Source organism: Ranitomeya variabilis, chromosome 5 (genome assembly GCF_051348905.1).
Source record: "Ranitomeya variabilis isolate aRanVar5 chromosome 5, aRanVar5.hap1, whole genome shotgun sequence".
Lineage (NCBI taxonomy): Eukaryota > Metazoa > Chordata > Amphibia > Anura > Dendrobatidae > Ranitomeya > Ranitomeya variabilis.
In genome coordinates this window covers 233,691,312-233,713,771 of record NC_135236.1, presented here as the reverse complement: position 1 = coordinate 233,713,771, position 22,460 = coordinate 233,691,312, and the positions used below count along the sequence as shown (strand labels likewise).

The 22,460-nt window shown below is 44.7% G+C and overlaps 1 protein-coding gene across 5 annotated transcripts in view; it reads left to right on the top strand.

Moving 5' to 3' along the window:
- The window catches only part of APBA2 (amyloid beta precursor protein binding family A member 2), a 706,148-nt gene that overhangs the window by 503,690 nt on the left and 179,998 nt on the right, over window positions 1-22,460 (top strand). For all 5 annotated transcript variants that reach the window (XM_077263902.1, XM_077263901.1, XM_077263904.1 and 2 more), the window contains one exon: window positions 5,846-5,932. In XM_077263902.1, coding sequence (XP_077120017.1) covers window positions 5,846-5,932 — 87 coding nt within the window. The remainder of the gene's footprint in view (window positions 1-5,845; window positions 5,933-22,460) is intronic.

The following is a 22,460-nucleotide window of genomic DNA, read 5'->3' as shown; positions in this document are numbered from 1 at the left end:
TAAATAAAGATATTCACTTATGGAGTCAGCACTATAAATCACAAAATGATGTGCTCATAAAAAAAATAAAGCAAGTAAGCAAAGGGCCGCATATAAATGTAGAAAATAGTGCACCCTAAAGCCAACACTCCAAAGAGTCAGAGAGTGCACATAATAGTGCAGTATATTGTACCTTGCTGCACATGTGAAATAACGTACTGCCACAGAAAAAATAGCAGAAGCAGAAGCCAAAAATTAACCATTATCCTATGGACAGGCCCATGCCAAATGTATGCAGCTTGCAGTGCAAAAAATAGAGTCCACCCCACAAGAAAAGGTCAAAAGTGCAACTGACAGGGCAACACACTTTACTAGGACCCATGGTCACTCACTGGTAACTCAGATTCCGGCTTGCAACCAACTGAGCGACATCTCGTATCTCAAAATATTGGTAAGTAGATGCACTAATTAGTCAAGGTATTACTGTATCACTCCCTCCTACCAGAGTTCTTTTTGTTACAGTAGTCAAAAATTCTTCACTGCCTGAAAAAAGCCCTGCAGAAACATTTGGTGGCAGCAGGCCCTGAAGATTCAATTTTGTTTGTATCTCTACTTCTGACTAGTGTTGAGCATTCCGATACCGCAAGTATCGGGTATCGGCCGATACTTGCGGGTATCGGAATTCCGATACCGAGATCCGATACTTTTGTGGTATCGGGTATCGGTATCGAAACAACATGCCGAATTTGCTTTAAAATGAACAAAAATAAAGCCACAGAAGTTTGAGGATTCAGTTCTGTGTAATGAAGAAATAAAATGGCAACTTTTCAGGTTTTTTAATCAGGAGGAGGAAGAATTAAGAATGCGTTGAAAGGAAAACCCTGCCTACAGTAAAGGATAGTGGTGGCTCAGTGATGCTCTGGAGCTGCTTTCCTTCCTCTGGAAATTGAAACCTATCGTGTGTAAGGCAATATGAGTTCAGCCAAAAATTCTAGAAGAAAACGTCATGTGTTATTTGAGAAGGATGAAACTTCAGCATCTTTGGACTTTCCAGCCAGACTGTGATCACAAGCATACCTCAAGGACCACAAAAGATTGGCTTAAGAAGAAGTCCTGGACAATTCAGATTACATTCCATAATGTATAACCTTGCCATTAAGCACTTGCAATTAATGTGTTTTTTTGTCCTAGTATCTATGTATTCACCACTCATCTATTAGCAGATTAAACATGTCCATGTTGACAGATGTAAACAGAAACACGGTAGTGATACAGTGATCGATGTGCGAGTATACAAAATAAAGTGTTTTTATTAGTCGGTGAGTATCTTGCAATAAAAAAGCTGCAGTGAGCCAAGAAAGGAATAGGGTATATAGGATATAGTTAATAAGAAAAGGACTGGAAGAAATAGAAATGGCCCTTTTATTTCAAACCATATCAAAACTGTTCAATATATAAAGTATAGATTAAATCAAGACTGTCGATCAGATAATCTCCTTTTCTAGATTGTTTAAGCATTGAGGTTCTTAGGAGCCTCTACATTTATAGCTCTTTCTTATGATACTCAGCATGGAGTATTCGGATCTCATAGGTATAATATGTACTCTTATACTTTTATTGTTCTGGATTTCGCTAGTAATCCATTCAACGTTAAATACGCAGTGGTTGAATGATAGCTTCAATAACATTTTATTTTTTTTGACGGTCTTAGATTTTTCATAAGTATCACATTGTTAAGCTGCTTTTGTGCAGAATGTTCATTGTTGCGTGTCGATTCTTTTTTTATTTTTCACTTCCCAGTAACTCTGAAGCGGTAATAATATATATTGTTATTTGGGCATGTGAGTGCTCTTCACAATAATAACCTAAAATCTCCCATCAGTTCCGCACCCCTAAAATTTACACCATGCTAAGAAATGCTTACCATTTCTAGCATACTCTGTCCTCTCCCCTATTCCTCATCTATACTTGGACTCATTCATTCACAGTACATAATGATAAGTGCCTTGACTGATGAGATGTAATTTACTAGAAAACAGTTCCAAAAATCTCTGCGGCTTTGTTTTTATGCCTCATGGCATTTATCATGAGAAGATATGATAATTATGGAAAATGTGCCAAGGCAGATCTTTTCTCCTGATAACAATGTGCTGGATAACAGCTATTTTTAATATTTTTCCCAAAGCCAGAAACTATTTTTCTTATTTTTAGTCGACTGAAATATTATATGAATCTGCTAATGGATTAAAAAATAATAGTCCCTTACTTGTTTCTAACATTATTCAACATAAATATGTGTAGTAATTTGATAAATAGTATACTGTATTTTGAATTACCAGAACACTAATAATTAGTTTACACAAGGACTTAAATACACCCTCCAGTTAAAACCAAGCAGTAGGAGCTGGAACCAATGAACAAAGGCGGCATGCTTCATAAGGTGACCAGAGGTTTCCATGTATACTAAAATGCTAGGGTTTGACTGGAGGGTCACTTTAGAGAGAACCTGTTACCAGGTTTTCCCAATATAAAGTGCAGCCACCACCTTTAAGTTCTCTTTTACAGCAGTCTAGTAAGCTGTATGTAAATCCCCTATGCAAAAAAGACCTTTTATTATACCCCTATGCAGTGCGGTCCGGTCCAATGGGCATCACTGGTCTTGATCCGGCACCTCTTCTCTCATCATAATCACCATTGCCACATAGTGTCTCCCAATTGCACTCCTGCACAGGCGTACTTCGCTCTACCCTGCTGAGGGCAGATAAAAGTACTGTAGTACGCATGCGCCGGCTTTACTTCCTGGTAATCGGTGCTCATTGGCCTTTTTAAGGTGCATACACCTTACAATACTTTGCTCTGACCTCGGCAGTGCAGAGAGAAGTACACTTGCGTAGGAGCGTGATTGGGTGACACAGTGAGGATAACGTAGGACGCATCATCAACATGAAGCAGGGAAGAAGGATAGCAATTGTGAGAAGACAGGAGGAACTGGACCAGGCCGCCCTGTATCTGGGTATAGTAATTTTTTATGGTAGAGCCAAGCGCTACATTGTACCATCAAATTGTATGATCCTACTTGCCAGCATAAAATAACTTTATTTATATGGTTCCCTACACTAAACATTACACTATCAGAAAAGAAAAACTCTATTTTCTTGGTACTGTGCAGTTTAAGTGACATCACGCTACCTGATTCTCCATTCCCTTATGAGTCGCTTTGACCAAAGTTGCAGCAAAATAGACATGCACATTAAAGAAGCTGTTCATAAAACATTTTTGCAATTTCTGTATCCCCACATGATTGACTATGACACACTTTTATGTATACAGTTAGGTCCATATATATTTGGACAGAGACAACCTTTTTCTAATTTTGGTTCTAGACATTACCACAATAAATTTTAAACAAAACGATTCAGATGCAGTTGAAGTTCAGACTTTCAGCTTTCATTTGAGGGTATCCACATTAAAATTGGATGAAGGGTTTAGGAGTTTCAGCTCCTTAACATGTGCCACCCTGTTTTTAAAGGGACCAAAAGTAATTGGACAGATTAAATAATTGTAAATAAAATGTTCATTTCTAGTACTTGGTTGAAAATCCTTTGTTGGCAATGACTGCCTGAAGTCTTGAACTCATGGACATCACCAGACGCTGTGTTTCCTCCTTTTTGATGCTCTGCCAGGCCTTCACTGCAGTGGTTTTCAGTTGCTGTTTGTTTATGGGCCTTTCTGTCTGAAGTTTAGTCTATAACAAGTGAAATGCATGCTCAATTGGGTTCAGATCAGGTGACTGACTTGGCCATTCAAGAATATTCCACTTCTTTGCTTTAATAAACTCCTGAGTTGCTTTGGCTTTATGTTTTGGTCATTGTCCATCTGTAGTATGAAACGACAACCAACCAGTTTGGCTGCATTTGGCTGGATCTGAGCACACAGTATGGCTGTGAATACCTCAGAATTCATTCGGCTGCTTCTGTCTTGTGTCACATCATCAATAAACACTAGTGACCCAGTGCCACTGGCAGCCATGCATGCCCAAGCCATCACATTGCCTCTGCAGTGTTTTACAGATGATGTGGTATGCTTTGGATCATGAGCTGTACCAAGCCTTCGCCATACTTTTCTCTTTCCATCATTCTGGTAGAGGTTGATCTTGGTTTCATCTGTCCAAAGAATGTTCTTCCAGAACTGTGCTGGCTTTTTTAGATGTTTTTTACCAAAGTCCAGTATAGCCATTTTATTCTTGATGCTTATGAGTGGCTTGCACCGTGCAGTGAACCCTCTGTATTTACTTTCATGCAGTCTTCTCTTTATGGTAGATTTGGATATTGATACGCCGACCTCCGGGAGAGTGTTGGTCACTTGGTTGGCTGTTGTGAAGAGGTTTCTCTTCACCATGGAGATTATTCTGCGATCATCCACCGCTGTTGTCTTCCGTGGGCACCCAGGTCTTTTTGCATTGATGAGTTCACCAGTGCTTTCTTTCTTTCTCAGGATGTACCAAACTGTAGATTTTGCCACTCCTAATATGGTAGCAATTTCTCGGATGGGTTTTTTCTCTGTTTTCACAGCTTAAGAATGGCTTGTTTCACCTTCATGGAGAGCACTTTTGACCGCATGTTTACTTCATAGGAAAACCTTCCAAATGCAAGCACAACACCTCAAATCAACTCCAGGCCTTTTATCTACTTAGTTGAGAATGACATAATGAAGGGATTGCCCACACCTGTCCATGAAATAGCCTTGGAGTCAATTGTCCAATTACTTTTGGTCCCTTTTAAAACAGGGTGGCACATGTTAAGGAGCGGAAGCTCCTAAACCCTTCATCCAATTTTAATAGATACCCTCAAATGAAAGCTGAAAGTCTGAACTTCAACTGCATCTGAATTGTTTTGTTTAAAATTAATTGTGTTAATGTCTATAACCAAAATTAGAAAAAGGTTGTCTCTGTCCAAATATATATGGACCTAACTGTATATAGTTTAGTTATTCCCCTGCTCTGCCTCCTCTATTATCTTCAGACTCCATATTGATTTCAACATTATGTGCTGCATTTTTATGTTCTATGCTTTGCTATCAATCTTGTGATGCATCAGCGCAGAATTTCATGTCCACCTAAAGCCAGCATAAGCTGGGGGAAATTGTGATGGTCTTTCCCACAAGTGAGTCTGAACTGTTATCTTTTACATTAAAACTTTGAGATGGGAGCTGTGTAATCATCATCAGTATATGGGATAGGAGTTTCTATTCCCCTCTTGTAGAGAAAGAGGTACATCCAATGCAGTTTCATATTCATTTAGGAACCCCTTGCGACCCACTTTAAAAAAAAACACCTAAAGGCAATTAATTGCAAAGAGGCAATGATTAGATTATATGACCTAATAGAAAAGAAGGAATCCATGATTTCTCAGATAAAAAAGAATCTAAAGCTAAGTAAAAGCTAGCTCTATTATATATACTGAGAGACTAGTTATAAGATGAATAAAAGAAAAAGCACTTCACTGCTACATTAACATAAAATAGCTGTAAGCTACCCTGTCATCTAAATTGGTCACATAAGGAAAAAGCAAACCCTACCTTTCATGACAGATATTGATAAGAATTCTCCGTATGCCCTACTCTCCCTTACACACATACACACATGGTTAAACTGTTAAAGGATGCAGTGTATAAAGATGATTTTGTAAAATGTGTTTTTTTCAGCAGGTTTTCTTTATTAGAATTTGTTGACTTATTGTAATCTGGATTTTAACATAACCACTATATAGAAATCCACCATCAGAAACCATATTTTTTTCCATATCGCATTCATCTCCATTCATTTGTGAATATTATTTTTTATGCTGTCTTTTTATTCTCATTATAGAACTCAGAAGGAGATTCTCAGACGTTAACAGAAGTGGATCTTTTTATATCAACACAAAGGATCAAAGTTTTAAATGCTGATACACAGGTATGTTTTCATCTTGTTTCGTATAGAAGAGCTAAGCTGTGGGATTTGTGGAGAGAACATTTATCGTTGGGAGCTGCAGAGAGCACTGTCATTGCCTGCAGAGTGTGAGGACTAATGTGGCATAAGTGAATGAAGATAAGTGAGGTTACATCAAGGAGCAGGACGTTCCATCAATATCATGTGGAAACGTTACCAGATTTCAAAATACAATTTGTTTACATTATTAAATAGATCTTTTAGACTACCGAGTCTGGTGGAAATTCTTTGAAATTACATGTCAGAATTACTGTATTCTCCTAATATTAACATGAGCATTTATGAATCCAGTTATAGAATAAAATTGCTGATAAATGCAAGTGCATTCTATCTTCACCCATTCAACCTGACTGACAGCTGCAGCTTACACAGAGCAGTGTGAGATCTCAGCAGCAGGAGGGACACTGAGGAGCTGTCAATTAGGTTAGTTGGCCATACTTTGAGTGAAACTTTCATAAAGGATTTTATATTTATTGTGACATTGATTTTCAGAGTAAATACTGCCACATCAAGACCATCAAGATCTAAAAGACCTATTTAGCATTGTATGCAATTTATGTTGTGAAATCTAGTGACAGATCTGCCTAAATGGTGGATTAATCAGAGTTCGCAGCCAGCCATGCATTTTCCATGGAAAATGGGAGCAGCTTGTACTGTACAAAGTGTCTCTCTGTTTGGGCTCGTAGATAGTGGGCTCAAGGATTCCACTGTAGTTCATGTGAATAATTGTCATATTATACTGTATGTTAGTAGTGATCATTTTCATATTGTGTAATAAATGTAACAGCAAGCGTTGTTAGGATGTAAGGATAGTTAGAAAATAGGTTATAGGTGTTGGGCCAACCCTTTAAGGTCATGGCTGATTGGTATATAAGCCATATATTAGAGATGATAGAATTGATTCAATGCTAATCGAATATGAGTCAAATTTCCTGAAATCTGCAGATCGTGTAGAATTCAAGCAATGAGCGATTAGATTTGGGTGAATTGCCAGAAAACATCACCATTTTACACATTCCAACAGATTACTTGAGTCACAGACTGTGGAAGGTCTCCTAAGGCCTTGCAGGTATCACATCGCACGATGTAGCGCCACCATCTGGAAAGGGCTATCATAGCCTGTGTGTCTAACGTTGGCAATCCAGCAGGCTGCATCTATCTCTTCCCTCTTACCCCTCACCCCCTATCCAATTAACACCATCCATTTCTTCAGTTACTGACGCTATCAGTGCGTTGGAAGTCATTAAAAGTTGCATTCACTTCTCGGAGATCTCGCACTATTAGACACATCTTTTCATAACAATTGGACTAAATGCAATTTGCAGCTAATTTATTTGCCTGAAATTTGAATTTCAAAAGGTTTAATCATCCCTGCAGTATATCCCTCATCTCCTGCCGCTCTTCCCAGAGGGAGAATATGGGTAGATACACAGCATCGGGTGGAGCATGCTGTGAGTTTAGATCGTATATTATCTGCAGAAAAACGGCGACTTGGAAATTGTGGGGTGTTAGTCTCTATATGAATACATCGCCGCTATATATGCTTGTGTGCATAGGGCCTTATTAAGATAAGAAGCTATGAGCTATTTCTTGCCTGATTGCTATCTTTGTGATTTCTTCCCACAATCCTTAGCTTTGCTTTGCTTTTCTAGATCAAACAGATTTGTCAGCAGTACTTATTATTAAACCTGCAGTGATGGAAATGGAAATGTTGTTTTTTTTCTGTCGTTCCTATATTCTGACATTGCAGCCAAAAAGGGTCAATTATTACACAAAAGTATGAGCTTAATTGCAGCCCTTCAATCTCAGCTCATTGTGCCTTGCTTGTTGTGATTCATTCTTCTTCCTTTGCTTTCTGGTGCAAATGCAAAGTGAAATATATGTGTTTATCAGCATGCAGGACAAGGGGTTTATATTAATACAATGCATCTTTGCTGGGCTTTGTCATAGCAAATGCTGAAATGAGGTTATTTAGGCAGGTGACATTTGTCATCGACTGGGGGGCGGAAATGCTAGGCTCAGCTCGGATGAATTATTACTTATTCTGCGGCAGTAGACTCAACTATCAAGACTGTCAACATTAGAAAATATTCTTTACCCAGACTATAAAAATGTAATGTAGTTACCTACAATACTCAACACCTCTAATAACATAACTGCCAGGTCCCAGCCTCAATTTCCTATCAACAAGAAAATATTACAAAAGTGCAAGTTGCTAATACATAAAACAGAATTTGAAACATTTGAAATACTTTTCTGACATCTCCCTTTCCCTGGCAGTTTTATATTGGAAGTTTGGAAGTGTTTGCGTATTTAGACATGGGGGGTACTTGAGCTTTCAGAATGTGACTAATGGGCTCTGTGTCTCTCAATGGATGTCTTCAATAAGCTTTGTATGTGAGGGAGTTGCCCGTCCTAAGTTATGTTTTTACTATGTAATTGTCAGATTGATGATTATTTTGTCGTATGGATGTTCTTATATGCCATTCCAAGTGCTGTATTGTGTTACATTTTTGTTACAAACCATCAGCTGTTAAAGGGAACCTATCACCCCGTTTTTTTCGGTATGGTGTAGTCAGTAGCGTAGCTACTGGGGGGGCAGTGGGTGCGGGCGCCCCGGGCCCGGCGCTCTGAGGGGGCCCACCCTGAGCTACGCTACTGTAACTGTATCGTCGCACGCAGTACGCCGATACAGTTACACTCTGCGGCAGAGCAGGGAGAATCGATCTCCCTGCTCTGCCGCCCGGCCGCTGTTCAGCCCCTGAGCAGGCAGGGGGGGCCCGGTGCCAGCAATGGGCCCCCGCCGTCATTGGAAGATCAGCTGTATCAGCATTAAGCCAATACAGCTAATCGCATTGATGGGAGAAGGAGCGCTGTGCTCCTTCTCCCATCATCCCCCTGTCAGTGTCGGCATCTGACGTCGCTGACACTGACAGCGGGCGCAATGACGTCACTGCCTGGTGCCCGCTGTCAGGAGAGGTGAGTATTTATTTTTATGGGTGCTGCTGTCTTATAACAGGGTCTGCCTATCGGGATCTGCCGCCTTATTACAGGGTCTGCCTATGCGGGGGCTGCCTTATTACAGGGTCTGCCTATGGGGATCTGCCGCCTTATTACAGGGTCTGCCTATGGGGGGCTGCCTTATTACAGGGTCTGCCTATGGGGAGCTGCCTTATTACAGGGTCTGACGATGGGGGTGCTGCCTTATTATAGGGTCTGCCTATGGGGGCTGCCTTTTTACAGGGTCTGACTATGGGGGTGCTGCCTTATTACAGGGTCTGACTAAGGGGGCTGCCTTATTACAGGGTCTGACTATTGGGGTGCTGCCTTATTACAAGGTCTGACTATGGGGCTGCCTTATTACAGGGTCTGACTATGGGGGTGCTGCCTTATTACAGGGTCTGCCACCTTAGTACAGGGTCTGCCTATGGGGTGCTGCCTTATTGCAGGGTCTGCCTATGGGGGTGCTGCCTTATTACAGGGTCTGACTATGGTTGCTGCCTTATTACAGGGTCTGCCTATGGGGATCTGCCACCTTGCCTTATTACAGGGTCTGCTTATGGGGGGGCTGCTTTATTACAGGGTCTGCCTATGGGGGGCTGCCTTATTACAGGGTCTGACTATGGGGAGCTGCCTTATTACAGGGTCTGACTATGAGGTGCTGCCTTATTACAGGGTCTGACTAGGGTTGAGCGACTTTCATTTTTTTAAGATCGAGTAGGGTTTTGGGAAACCCGATTTTGTCCAGAGTCGAGTCGAGTGCAGTCGGCCGATTATCGCTAAAAGTCGGGGATCGACCGAAACACGAAACCCAATGCAAGTCAATGGGGAAGCATAGTCGGCAGTGAGTGGAGGCCAGGAAAACACCTACAGTGCCCATTTTAATGCCAAAAACATCCATTCTTGTTTCTGAAGCTTGTCAATCTTAATTAACTTTATAATAATAGTTGGGCATAGGGAATTGGGGGTCATTTGGCAAAAGTTGTGGGGGGAGTAGGGCCGGCTCAAGTTTTTCGTGGGCCCAGGAAATGCGGACTACGTCACGGCGGTGTTGCAGGGAAAGGTAATTATTTAAAAGTTGCAAGTGCTGTGATCCTGAGCAAGCAGGGGGGGGGCCCACTCGTTCGCATTGCCACTGGCACAGGGCCCCTCAAAGTACGGCGGTGTGTTTGCATGGCGGGGGCGCCTCCCACCAGCAGCGACACTTTTGCGTACTCTGAGGGGCCCTGTGCCAGTGACGTCGCCAACGAGTATGCCCCCCCACCTGATGAAGGAACCTGCACTTTCATCTGCACCTTCCTCTTTGTCCCTGTGTAAGGTGGTATAACATGCGGGAAGGGGAACCTTACTTTCAGCAGGGACAGATTCTGGCTGTGTAGAGTACAAGGGGAATGTAGTGGTCTCGGTCAATGTACCAGCAGACTCATTTAGCAGTGGCTGGGCAATGGGCAGGATGAGGAGGAAACAGATATAGGGCCAAAGAATAAAGTAGGCTACATGCAGTTCAAAATTGGTAACAGGACTAAACAGGCGGCATTGCTTTGTTCAGTGGAGTAGCAAACCCAAGAGCAGCAGACACTGTTTCAAGGGCCTAACCACACTAGTAGGCCAAATGCAGTTTAATATCTGATAGTATAGGGCGAAAGCCAGAATGTGGAAGCTCAGCTTTGTTCAGTTGAGGACAACACCAGGGAGGGGCAGACACCTTTAGTAGGCCGGAAAAGCCTATTGCATTTTTTAAAATGGTAATTTGGAGCAGAAGGTTGAAGCTCAGCTTTATTTAGTTGAGGGCAACACCAGGGAGGGGCAGAAGCCGTTAGTAGGCCCTAACCACCATTTTTTTTTTAAAACCACTTAATGAGAGCCGGAAGGTTGAAGCTCAGCTTTATTTAGTTGAGGACAACACCAGGGAGGGGCAGAAGCCGTTAGTAGGCCCTAACCACCATTTTTTTTTTTTAAAACCACATAATGAGAGCCGGAAGGTTGAAGCTCAGCTTTATTTAGTTGAGGACAACACCAGGGAGGGGCAGAAGCCGTTAGTAGGCCCTAACCACCTTTTTTTTTTTAAAACCACATAATGAGAGCCGGAAGGTTGAAGCTCAGCTTTATTTAGTTGAGGACAACACCAGGGAGGGGCAGAAGCCGTTAGTAGGCCCTAACCACCTTTTTTTTTTTTAAAACCACATAATGAGAGCCGGAAGGTTGAAGCTCAGCTTTATTTAGTTGAGGACAACACCAGGGAGGGGCAGAAGCCGTTAGTAGGCCCTAACCACCATTTTTTTTTTTAAAACCACATAATGAGAGCCGGAAGGTTGAAGCTCAGCTTTATTTAGTTGAGGACAACACCAGGGAGGGGCAGAAGCCGTTAGTAGGCCCTAACCACCTTTTTTTTTTTTAAAACCACATAATGAGAGCCGGAAGGTTGAAGCTCAGCTTTATTTAGTTGAGGACAACACCAGGGAGGGGCAGAAGCCGTTAGTAGGCCCTAACCACCTTTTTTTTTTTTAAAACCACATAATGAGAGCCGGAAGGTTGAAGCTCAGCTTTATTTAGTTGAGGACAACACCAGGGAGGGGCAGAAGCCGTTAGTAGGCCCTAACCACCATTTTTTTTTTTAAAACCACATAATGAGAGCCGGAAGGTTGAAGCTCAGCTTTATTTAGTTGAGGACAACACCAGGGAGGGGCAGAAGCCGTTAGTAGGCCCTAACCACCATTTTTTTTTTTAAAACCACATAATGAGAGCCGGAAGGTTGAAGCTCAGCTTTATTTAGTTGAGGACAACACCAGGGAGGGGCAGAAGCCGTTAGTAGGCCCTAACCACCTTTTTTTTTTTTAAAACCACATAATGAGAGCCGGAAGGTTGAAGCTCAGCTTTATTTAGTTGAGGACAACACCAGGGAGGGGCAGAAGCCGTTAGTAGGCCCTAACCACCATTTTTTTTTTTAAAACCACATAATGAGAGCCGGAAGGTTGAAGCTCAGCTTTATTTAGTTGAGGACAACACCAGGGAGGGGCAGAAGCCGTTAGTAGGCCGGAAAAGCCTATTGCATTTTTTAAAATGGTAATTTGGAGCAGAAGGTTGAAGCTCAGCTTTATTTAGTTGAGGGCAACACCAGGGAGGGGCAGAAGCCGTTAGTAGGCCCTAACCACCTTTTTTTTTTTTAAAACCACATAATGAGAGCCGGAAGGTTGAAGCTCAGCTTTATTTAGTTGAGGACAACACCAGGGAGGGGCACACAGACAGACTCCTTTAGTAGGCCTGAAAAGCCTATTGCATTTTTCAAAATGGTAATTTGGAGCAGAAGGTTGAAGCTCAGCTTTATTTAGTTGAGGGCAACACCAGGGAGGGGCAGAAGCCGTTAGTAGGCCCTAACCAAAGTTGAAGGCCAAATGCAGTTTAATTTCTGATACTATAGGCCGAAAGCCAGAAGGTGGAAGTTCCGATTTAGACAGTGGAGCACAATTTGAATTAGGGACTGCAGACAGACTTAGTAGGCTGTCCCCTGTGGACCATGCATCCACCACATTAACCCATTGCGCCGTAATGGACACGTAATCTTCCGTGGCCATGCCTACAGGTCCATGCGTCTGTTGTCAGGTGCACCTTTGTACTCACAGATTGCCAGAGTGCATGGACAATGCGGTCTTCTACATGCTGGTGGAGGGTTGGGATGGCTTTTCTCGCAAAAGAAGTGTCGACTGGTTAGCTTGTAGCGTGGTACAGCGTAGTCCATCATGGCCTTATTAATAGTAAATAAAATATATAACTAGGCTCTATGAACTTTTAAATAGGTTCCAGGGGTACACGGGCAGCATTGGTGTGGTCAGTGGAGGAGTATTGCAAGTAGGGGCTGCAGACAGGCTATCAAAGGCCTAAAATAACAAACAGTAGGCAGTCATGGCAGTTTTACATCGGTTACATGGATACACAGGCAGGCACTCCAGGCAGCATTGTGGTCAGTGGAGGAGTATTGCAAGTAGGGGCCGCAGACAGGCTATCAAAGGCCTAAAATAACAAACAATAGGCTCATTGCAGTTTTACAGCGGTTACATGGATAGACGGGCAGGCAGCTTGGTGGTGGTGAGTGGAGGAGTATTTAAAGTAGGGACCGCAGACAGGCTTCAAAGGCCTAACATAAGAAAATGGGCTGGCTGTAGGCACTTTATAATTGGTTCCAGGGGTACACGGGCAGCAGTGGTCTGGTCAGTGGAGGAGTATTTAAAGTAGGGACCGCAGACAGGCTTCAAAGGCCTAACATAAGAAAATGGGCTGGCTGTAGGCACTTTATAATTGGTTCCAGGGGTACACGGGCAGCAGTGGTCTGGTCAGTGGAGGAGTATTTAAAGTAGGGACCGCAGACAGGCTATCAAAGGCCTAACATAACAAACAATAGGCTCATGATGGCAGTTTCACAGCGGTTACATGGATACACGGGCAGGCAGCTTGGTGGTGAGTGGAGGAGTATTTAAAGTAGGGACCGCAGACAGGCTATCAAAGGCCTAAAATAACAAACAATAGGCTCATGGCAGTTTCACAGCGGTTACATGGATACACGGGCAGGCAGCTTGGTGGTGGTGAGTGGAGGAGTATTTAAAGTAGGGACCGCAGACAGGCTTCAAAGGCCTAACATAAGAAAATGGGCTGGCTGTAGGCACTTTATAATTGGTTCCAGGGGTACACGGGCAGCAGTGGTCTGGTCAGTGGAGGAGTATTTAAAGTAGGGACCGCAGACAGGCTTCAAAGGCCTAACATAAGAAAATGGGCTGGCTGTAGGCACTTTATAATTGGTTCCAGGGGTACACGGGCAGCAGTGGTCTGGTCAGTGGAGGAGTATTTAAAGTAGGGACCGCAGACAGGCTATCAAAGGCCTAACATAACAAACAATAGGCTCATGGCAGTTTCACAGCGGTTACATGGATACACGGGCAGGCAGCTTGGTGGTGAGTGGAGGAGTATTTAAAGTAGGGACCGCACACAGGCTATCAAAGGCCTAAAATAACAAACAATAGGCTCATGGCAGTTTCACAGCGGTTACATGGATACACGGGCAGGCAGCTTGGTGGTGAGTGGAGGAGTATTTAAAGTAGGGACCGCACACAGGCTATCAAAGGCCTAAAATAACAAACAATAGGCTCATGGCAGTTTCACAGCGGTTACATGGATACACGGGCAGGCAGCTTGGTGGTGGTGAGTGGAGGAGTATTTAAAGTAGGGACCGCAGACAGGCTTCAAAGGCCTAACATAAGAAAATGGGCTGGCTGTAGGCCCTTATTAATTGGTTCCAGGGGTACACGGGCAGCAGTGGTCTGGTCAGTGGAGGAGTATTTAAAGTAGGGACCGCAGACAGGCTATCAAAGGCCTAACATAACAAACAATAGGCTCATGATGGCAGTTTCACAGCGGTTACATGGATACACGGGCAGGCAGCTTGGTGGTGAGTGGAGGAGTATTTAAAGTAGGGACCGCAGACAGGCTATCAAAGGCCTAACATAAGAAAATGGGCTGGCTGTAGGCACTTTATAATTGGTTCCAGGGGTACACGGGCAGCAGTGGTCTGGTCAGTGGAGGAGTATTTAAAGTAGGGACCGCAGACAGGCTATCAAAGGCCTAACATAACAAACAATAGGCTCATGATGGCAGTTTCACAGCGGTTACATGGATACACGGGCAGGCAGCTTGGTGGTGAGTGGAGGAGTATTTAAAGTAGGGACCGCACACAGGCTATCAAAGGCCTAAAATAACAAACAATAGGCTCATGGCAGTTTCACAGCGGTTACATGGATACACGGGCAGGCAGCTTGGTGGTGGTGAGTGGAGGAGTATTTAAAGTAGGGACCGCAGACAGGCTTCAAAGGCCTAACATAAGAAAATGGGCTGGCTGTAGGCACTTTATAATTGGTTCCAGGGGTACACGGGCAGCAGTGGTCTGGTCAGTGGAGGAGTATTTAAAGTAGGGACCGCAGACAGGCTATCAAAGGCCTAAAATAACAAACAATAGGCTCATGGCAGTTTTACAGCGGTTACATGGATACACAGGCAGCTTGGTGGTGAGTGGAGGAGTATTTAAAGTAGGGACCGCAGACAGGCTATCAAAGGCCTAAAATAACAAACAATAGGCTCATGGCAGTTTCACAGCGGTTACATGGATACACGGGCAGGCAGCTTGGTGGTGAGTGGAGGAGTATTTAAAGTAGGGACCGCACACAGGCTATCAAAGGCCTAAAATAACAAACAATAGGCTCATGGCAGTTTCACAGCGGTTACATGGATACACGGGCAGGCAGCTTGGTGGTGGTGAGTGGAGGAGTATTTAAAGTAGGGACCGCAGACAGGCTTCAAAGGCCTAACATAAGAAAATGGGCTGGCTGTAGGCACTTTATAATTGGTTCCAGGGGTACACGGGCAGCAGTGGTCTGGTCAGTGGAGGAGTATTTAAAGTAGGGACCGCAGACAGGCTATCAAAGGCCTAACATAACAAACAATAGGCTCATGATGGCAGTTTCACAGCGGTTACATGGATACACGGGCAGGCAGCTTGGTGGTGAGTGGAGGAGTATTTAAAGTAGGGACCGCAGACAGGCTATCAAAGGCCTAACATAAGAAAATGGGCTGGCTGTAGGCACTTTATAATTGGTTCCAGGGGTACACGGGCAGCAGTGGTCTGGTCAGTGGAGGAGTATTTAAAGTAGGGACCGCAGACAGGCTATCAAAGGCCTAACATAACAAACAATAGGCTCATGATGGCAGTTTCACAGCGGTTACATGGATACACGGGCAGGCAGCTTGGTGGTGAGTGGAGGAGTATTTAAAGTAGGGACCGCAGACAGGCTATCAAAGGCCTAAAATAACAAACAATAGGCTCATGGCAGTTTCACAGCGGTTACATGGATACACGGGCAGGCAGCTTGGTGGTGGTGAGTGGAGGAGTATTTAAAGTAGGGACCGCAGACAGGCTTCAAAGGCCTAACATAAGAAAATGGGCTGGCTGTAGGCACTTTATAATTGGTTCCAGGGGTACACGGGCAGCAGTGGTCTGGTCAGTGGAGGAGTATTTAAAGTAGGGACCGCAGACAGGCTATCAAAGGCCTAAAATAACAAACAATAGGCTCATGGCAGTTTTACAGCGGTTACATGGATACACAGGCAGCTTGGTGGTGAGTGGAGGAGTATTTAAAGTAGGGACCGCAGACAGGCTATCAAAGGCCTAAAATAACAAACAATAGGCTCATGGCAGTTTCACAGCGGTTACATGGATACACGGGCAGGCAGCTTGGTGGTGAGTGGAGGAGTATTTAAAGTAGGGACCGCACACAGGCTATCAAAGGCCTAAAATAACAAACAATAGGCTCATGGCAGTTTCACAGCGGTTACATGGATACACGGGCAGGCAGCTTGGTGGTGGTGAGTGGAGGAGTATTTAAAGTAGGGACCGCAGACAGGCTTCAAAGGCCTAACATAAGAAAATGGGCTGGCTGTAGGCACTTTATAATTGGTTCCAGGGGTACACGGGCAGCAGTGGTCTGGTCAGTGGAGGAGTATTTAAAGTAGGGACCGCAGACAGGCTATCAAAGGCCTAACATAACAAACAATAGGCTCATGATGGCAGTTTCACAGCGGTTACATGGATACACGGGCAGGCAGCTTGGTGGTGAGTGGAGGAGTATTTAAAGTAGGGACCGCAGACAGGCTATCAAAGGCCTAACATAAGAAAATGGGCTGGCTGTAGGCACTTTATAATTGGTTCCAGGGGTACACGGGCAGCAGTGGTCTGGTCAGTGGAGGAGTATTTAAAGTAGGGACCGCAGACAGGCTATCAAAGGCCTAACATAACAAACAATAGGCTCATGATGGCAGTTTCACAGCGGTTACATGGATACACGGGCAGGCAGCTTGGTGGTGAGTGGAGGAGTATTTAAAGTAGGGACCGCAGACAGGCTATCAAAGGCCTAAAATAACAAACAATAGGCTCATGGCAGTTTCACAGCGGTTACATGGATACACGGGCAGGCAGCTTGGTGGTGGTGAGTGGAGGAGTATTTAAAGTAGGGACCGCAGACAGGCTTCAAAGGCCTAACATAAGAAAATGGGCTGGCTGTAGGCACTTTATAATTGGTTCCAGGGGTACACGGGCAGCAGTGGTCTGGTCAGTGGAGGAGTATTTAAAGTAGGGACCGCAGACAGGCTATCAAAGGCCTAACATAACAAACAATAGGCTCATGGCAGTTTCACAGCGGTTACATGGATACACGGGCAGGCAGCTTGGTGGTCAGTGGAGGAGTATTTAAAGTAGGGACCGCAGACAGGCTATCAAAGGCCTAAAATAACAAACAATAGGCTCATGGCAGTTTTACAGCGGTTACATGGATACACAGGCAGCTTGGTGGTGAGTGGAGGAGTAGTGCAAGGAGTGTCTGTCCCAGTACTCCCAAAATATAAATAGATGTTAATGTCTCGCAAAACAACCAAAACAAAAAAAAAAGGTGGCATACTTAGGTACAGGGGTGGGCTCATCTACTGAGTTTCTGACATTGTAATTTGGCAGTAACTATTTAATGGTGCCAATATAGGACACAGACACAGACTACTTTAAGTTGCATCATAGATGTCTACAAATTTGTATTGTCAGTGCCAGACATTGAATGATGTCAGCGAATAGACTAAAGATTGGTGGAGCTGTGCGACATAATTTTGCACGTGGTAGAGCACATTTTGAGCTGGGGTAGGGGGGAACTCTCTTGAGGCCGGCGGGACCGCCCCAGGGCCCCTCATGTTACAACGGTGTGTCTGACGTTGGGTGCGCACCACCACCGCCAGAGACACTACATTGTACTATGAGGGACCCAGTAGCAATGCCGTCAACCAAAAGCGAGCACACCCACCTCTTCAGACAAACAGCAGTCTCACGGGTGCTTGCGCCAAGTCGCGATACCACGGCCCCGTGTGGGGAGTTTTGCCATTTAGGGAGGTGTAAACATGTCGTATGCTGTACAATCAGCTGCAGCAAATTAGACATTAGAAAAGTAATTCACAGGCAAGAGCTTTTCATAGGAAAGCTAGGTGTCGGCCGGGCAAGGTGGGGCAAAAGATTTCGAAATCCAGTTGTGGTTCATTTTAATGAATGTTAGATCGTCAACATTTTGGGTAGCCAGACGAGTCCTTTTTTCGGTTAATATTGAACCTGCAGCACTGAATACTCTTTCTGATAGGACACTTGCTGCCGGGCAAGCAAGCTCCTGCAATGCATATTCTGCCAATTCTGGCCAGGTGTCTAATTTGGAGGCCCAGTAATCAAATGGGAATGACGGTTGAGGGAGAACATCGATAAGGGATGAAAAATAGTTAGTAACCATACTGGACAAATGTTGTCTCCTGTCACTTTCAATTGATGCAGCAGTACCTGTCCTGTCTGCGGTCATAGCAAAATCACTCCACAACCTGGTCAGAAAACCCCTCTGTCCAACGCCACTTCTGATGTGTGCACCCCTAACACTCCTAGTCTGCTGCCCCCTGGAGCTTGTGTGAGAACGATCACGTGCGCTGTGTGCTGGGAATGCCTGAAGCAAACGGTCAACAAGAGTTGATTGTTTGGTTGCTAATATTAGTTCCAAGTTCTCATGTGGCATAATATTTTGCAATTTGCCTTTATAGCGTGGATCAAGGAGGCAGGCCAACCAGTAATCGTCATCGTTCATCATTTTCGTAATGCGTGTGTCCCTTTTTAGGATACGTAAGGCATAATCCGCCATGTGGGCCAAAGTTCCAGTTGTCAAATCTCCGGTTGTGATTGGTTGAGGGGCAGTTGCAGGCAAATCTACGTCACTTGTGTCCCTCAAAAAACCAGAACCCGGCCGTGACACGCAACCAATTTCCTGTGCCCCCGTGAAAGTTTCCGCATTAAAAATATACTCATCCCCATCATCCTCCTCGTCCTCCACCTCCTCTTCGCCCGCTACCTCGTCCTGTACACTGCCCTGACCAGACAATGGCTGACTGTCATCAAGGCTTCCCTCTTCCTCTGGTGCAGACGCCTGCTCCTTTATGTGCGTCAAACTTTGCATCAGCAGACGCATTAGGGGGATGCTCATGCTTATTACGGCGTTGTCTGCACTAACCAGCCGTGTGCATTCCTCAAAACACTGAAGGACTTGACACATGTCTTGTATCTTCGACCACTGCACACCTGACAACTCCATGTCTGCCATCCTACTGCCTGCCCGTGTATCCTCCCACAAATAAATAACAGCACGCCTCTGTTCGCACAGTCTCTGAAGCATGTGCAGTGTTGAGTTCCACCTTGTTGCAACGTCTATGATTAGGCGATGCTGGGGAAGGTTCAAAGACCGCTGATAGGTCTGCATACGGCTGGCGTGTACAGGCGAACGTCGGATATGTGAGCAAAGTGCACGCACTTTGAGGAGCAGGTCGGAGAACCCAGGATAAGTTTTCAATAAGCACTGCACCACCAGGTTTAAGGTGTGAGCCAGGCAAGGAATGTGTTTCAGTTGGGAAAGGGAGATGGCAGCCATGAAATTCCTTCCGTTATCACTCACTACCTTGCCTGCCTCAAGATCTACTGTGCCCAGCCACGACTGCGTTTCTTGTTGCAAGAACTCGGACAGAACTTCCGCGGTGTGTCTGTTGTCGCCCAAACACTTCATAGCCAATACAGCCTGCTGACGCTTGGCAGTAGCTGGCCCATAATGGGACAACTGGTGTGCAACAGTGTCATCTGCCGATGGAGTGGTTGGCCGACTGCGTTCTGTGGAAGAGCTGTAGCTTCTGCAGGAGGACGAGGAGGAGGAGGAGGGGGTGCGAACGCCTACAGCCAACTGTTTCCTAGACCGTGGGCTAGGCACAACTGTCCCTAAATTGATGTCGCCTGTGGACCCTGCATCCACCACATTCACCCAGTGTGCCGTGATGGACACATAACGTCCCTGGCCATGCCTACTGGTCCATGCATCTGTAGTCAGGTGCACCTTTGTACTCACAGATTGCCTAAGTGCATGGACGATGCGCTGTTTAACATGCTGGTGCAGGGCTGGGATGGCTTTTCTGGAAAAAAAGTGTCGACTAGGTAGCTCGTATCGTGGTTCAGCGTACTCCATCAGGGCTTTAAAAGCTTCGCTTTCAACTAAACGGTAGGGCATCATCTCTAACGAGATTAGTCTAGCTATGTGGGCGTTAAAACCCTGTGTACGCGGATGCGAGGATAAGTACTTCCTTTTTCTAACCAGAGTCTCATGTAGGGTGAGCTGGACTGGAGAGCAGGAGATCGTGGAACTTTCGGGTGTGCCGGTGTACATGGCAGACTGAGAGACGGTTGGAGACGGTATTGTTTCCGCCGGTGCCCTAGATGCAATATTTCCTCCTACTAAACTGGTGATTCCCTGACCCTGACTGCTTTTGGCTGGCAAAGAAACCTGCACAGATACTGCCGGTGGTGCGGAAAATGGTGGCCTTACAGTGACGGAAGGGATGTTGCGTTGCTGACTAGCTTCATTGGCCGAGGGTGCTACAACCTTAAGGGACGTTTGGTAGTTAGTCCAGGCTTGAAAATGCATGGTGGTTAAGTGTCTATGCATGCAACTAGTATTTAGACTTTTCAGATTCTGACCTCTGCTTAAGCTAGTTGAACATTTTTGACAGATGACTTTGCGCTGATCAGTTGGATGTTGTTTAAAAAAATGCCAGACTGCACTCTTCCTAGACTCGGATCCCTTTTCAGGGATTGCAGACTGAGCTTTAACCGGATGGCCACGCTGTCCTCCAACAGGTTTTGGCTTTGACACGCGTTTTGGGCCAGATACGGGCCCGGCAGATGGAACCTGTTGCGATGTTGATGCCTGCTGCGGCCCCTCCTCCACCTCCGCTTCTGAACTACTGCCGCCTGCACCCTGTTCCCCCAATGGCTGCCAATCGGGGTCAATAACTGGGTCATCTATTACCTCCTCTTCGAGCTCGTGTGCAACTTCGTCTGTGTCACTGTGTCGGTCGGTGGTATAGCGTTCGTGGCGGGGCAACATAGTCTCATCAGGGTCTGATTGTGGATCTGTACCCTGAGAGGGCAATGTGGTGGTCTGAGTCAAAGGAGCAGCATAGTACTCTGGCTGTGGCTGTGCATCAGTGCACTCCATGTCAGAATATACTTGTAATGGGCATGGCCTGTTAAATGTTTCACTTTCTAAGCCAGGGACGGTATGTGTAAAGAGCTCCATGGAGTGACCCGTTGTGTCGCCTGCTGCATCCTTCTCTCTTGTTGTAGTTTTTGCTGAGGAGGACAAGGAAGCGACTTGTCCCTGACCGTGAACATCCACAAGCGACGCGCTGCTTTTACATTTACCAGTTTCGGAAGAGGAGGCAAAAGAGCTAGAGGCTGAGTCTGCAATGTAAGCCAAAACTTGCTGTTGCTGCTCAGCCTTTAAAAGCGGTTTTCCTACTCCCAGAAAAGAGAGCGTTCGAGGCCTTGTGTAGCCTGACGACGAAACTGGCTCCACAGCTCCAGACTTAGGTGGAATATTTTTATCCCCACGACCACCTGATGCTCCACTACCACTACCATCATTACCAGCTGACAATGAACGCCCACGACGACCTCTTGCACCAGACTTCCTCATTGTTTAAAAATCGTAACCAAACTAACTTTATTTGTTGCTGTCAAACAACTTACACGGTGAGCTATAACTTCAGTATGATTTCAATATCCCTTAACAGGTTGGTGAGACCACAAGGAAAATCAGGCACAATGTTACACACTCTGTTTTCTGTGACACCAAATCACAGAGATGACACACACGCAGGACTGTCACTCAAGCACTAATGTCAATATTAATCTCCCACCTAATTTATTTTTTTTTTTTTCTCTGTGAGACTTTAGAAACCAAATAATATTTAAAAAAAAAACAAAAAAACAAGGCTTTCTATGGCCCACTGAATGAGAGATGGCACGCACAGGAGTGGCACACAAGCCCTGACTGAGGCCAATATTTTTCTCCCACTGATTGATGTAGTGTTTTTGTGTTGAGGTTGATTTTAAAACACAAATGAAGGAAAAAAATAAAAAGGCTTTCTATGGCCCACAATTAGAGAGAGAGGTGGCACACCCAGGAGTCAAGACTGGCACACAAGCTGAAATGGCAATATTACTCTCCCACTGTTTTTTTATGTATTTTTTTTTTATTTTCAGGGAGACTTTAGAAACCAAATAATATTTAAAAAAAAAAAAAAAAACAAGGCTTTCTATGGCCCACTGAATGAGAGGGACAGAGGTGGCACACCCAGGAGTCAAGACTGGCACACAAGCTGAAATGGCAATATTACTCTCCCACTGTTTTTTTATGTATTTTTTTTTTTTATTTTCAGGGAGACTTTAGAAACCAAATAATATTAAAAAAACCAAAAAATAAATAGGCTTTCTATGGCCCACTGAATGAAAGGGAGAGAGGTGGCACACCCAGGAGTCAAGACTGGCACACAAGCTGAAAGGGCA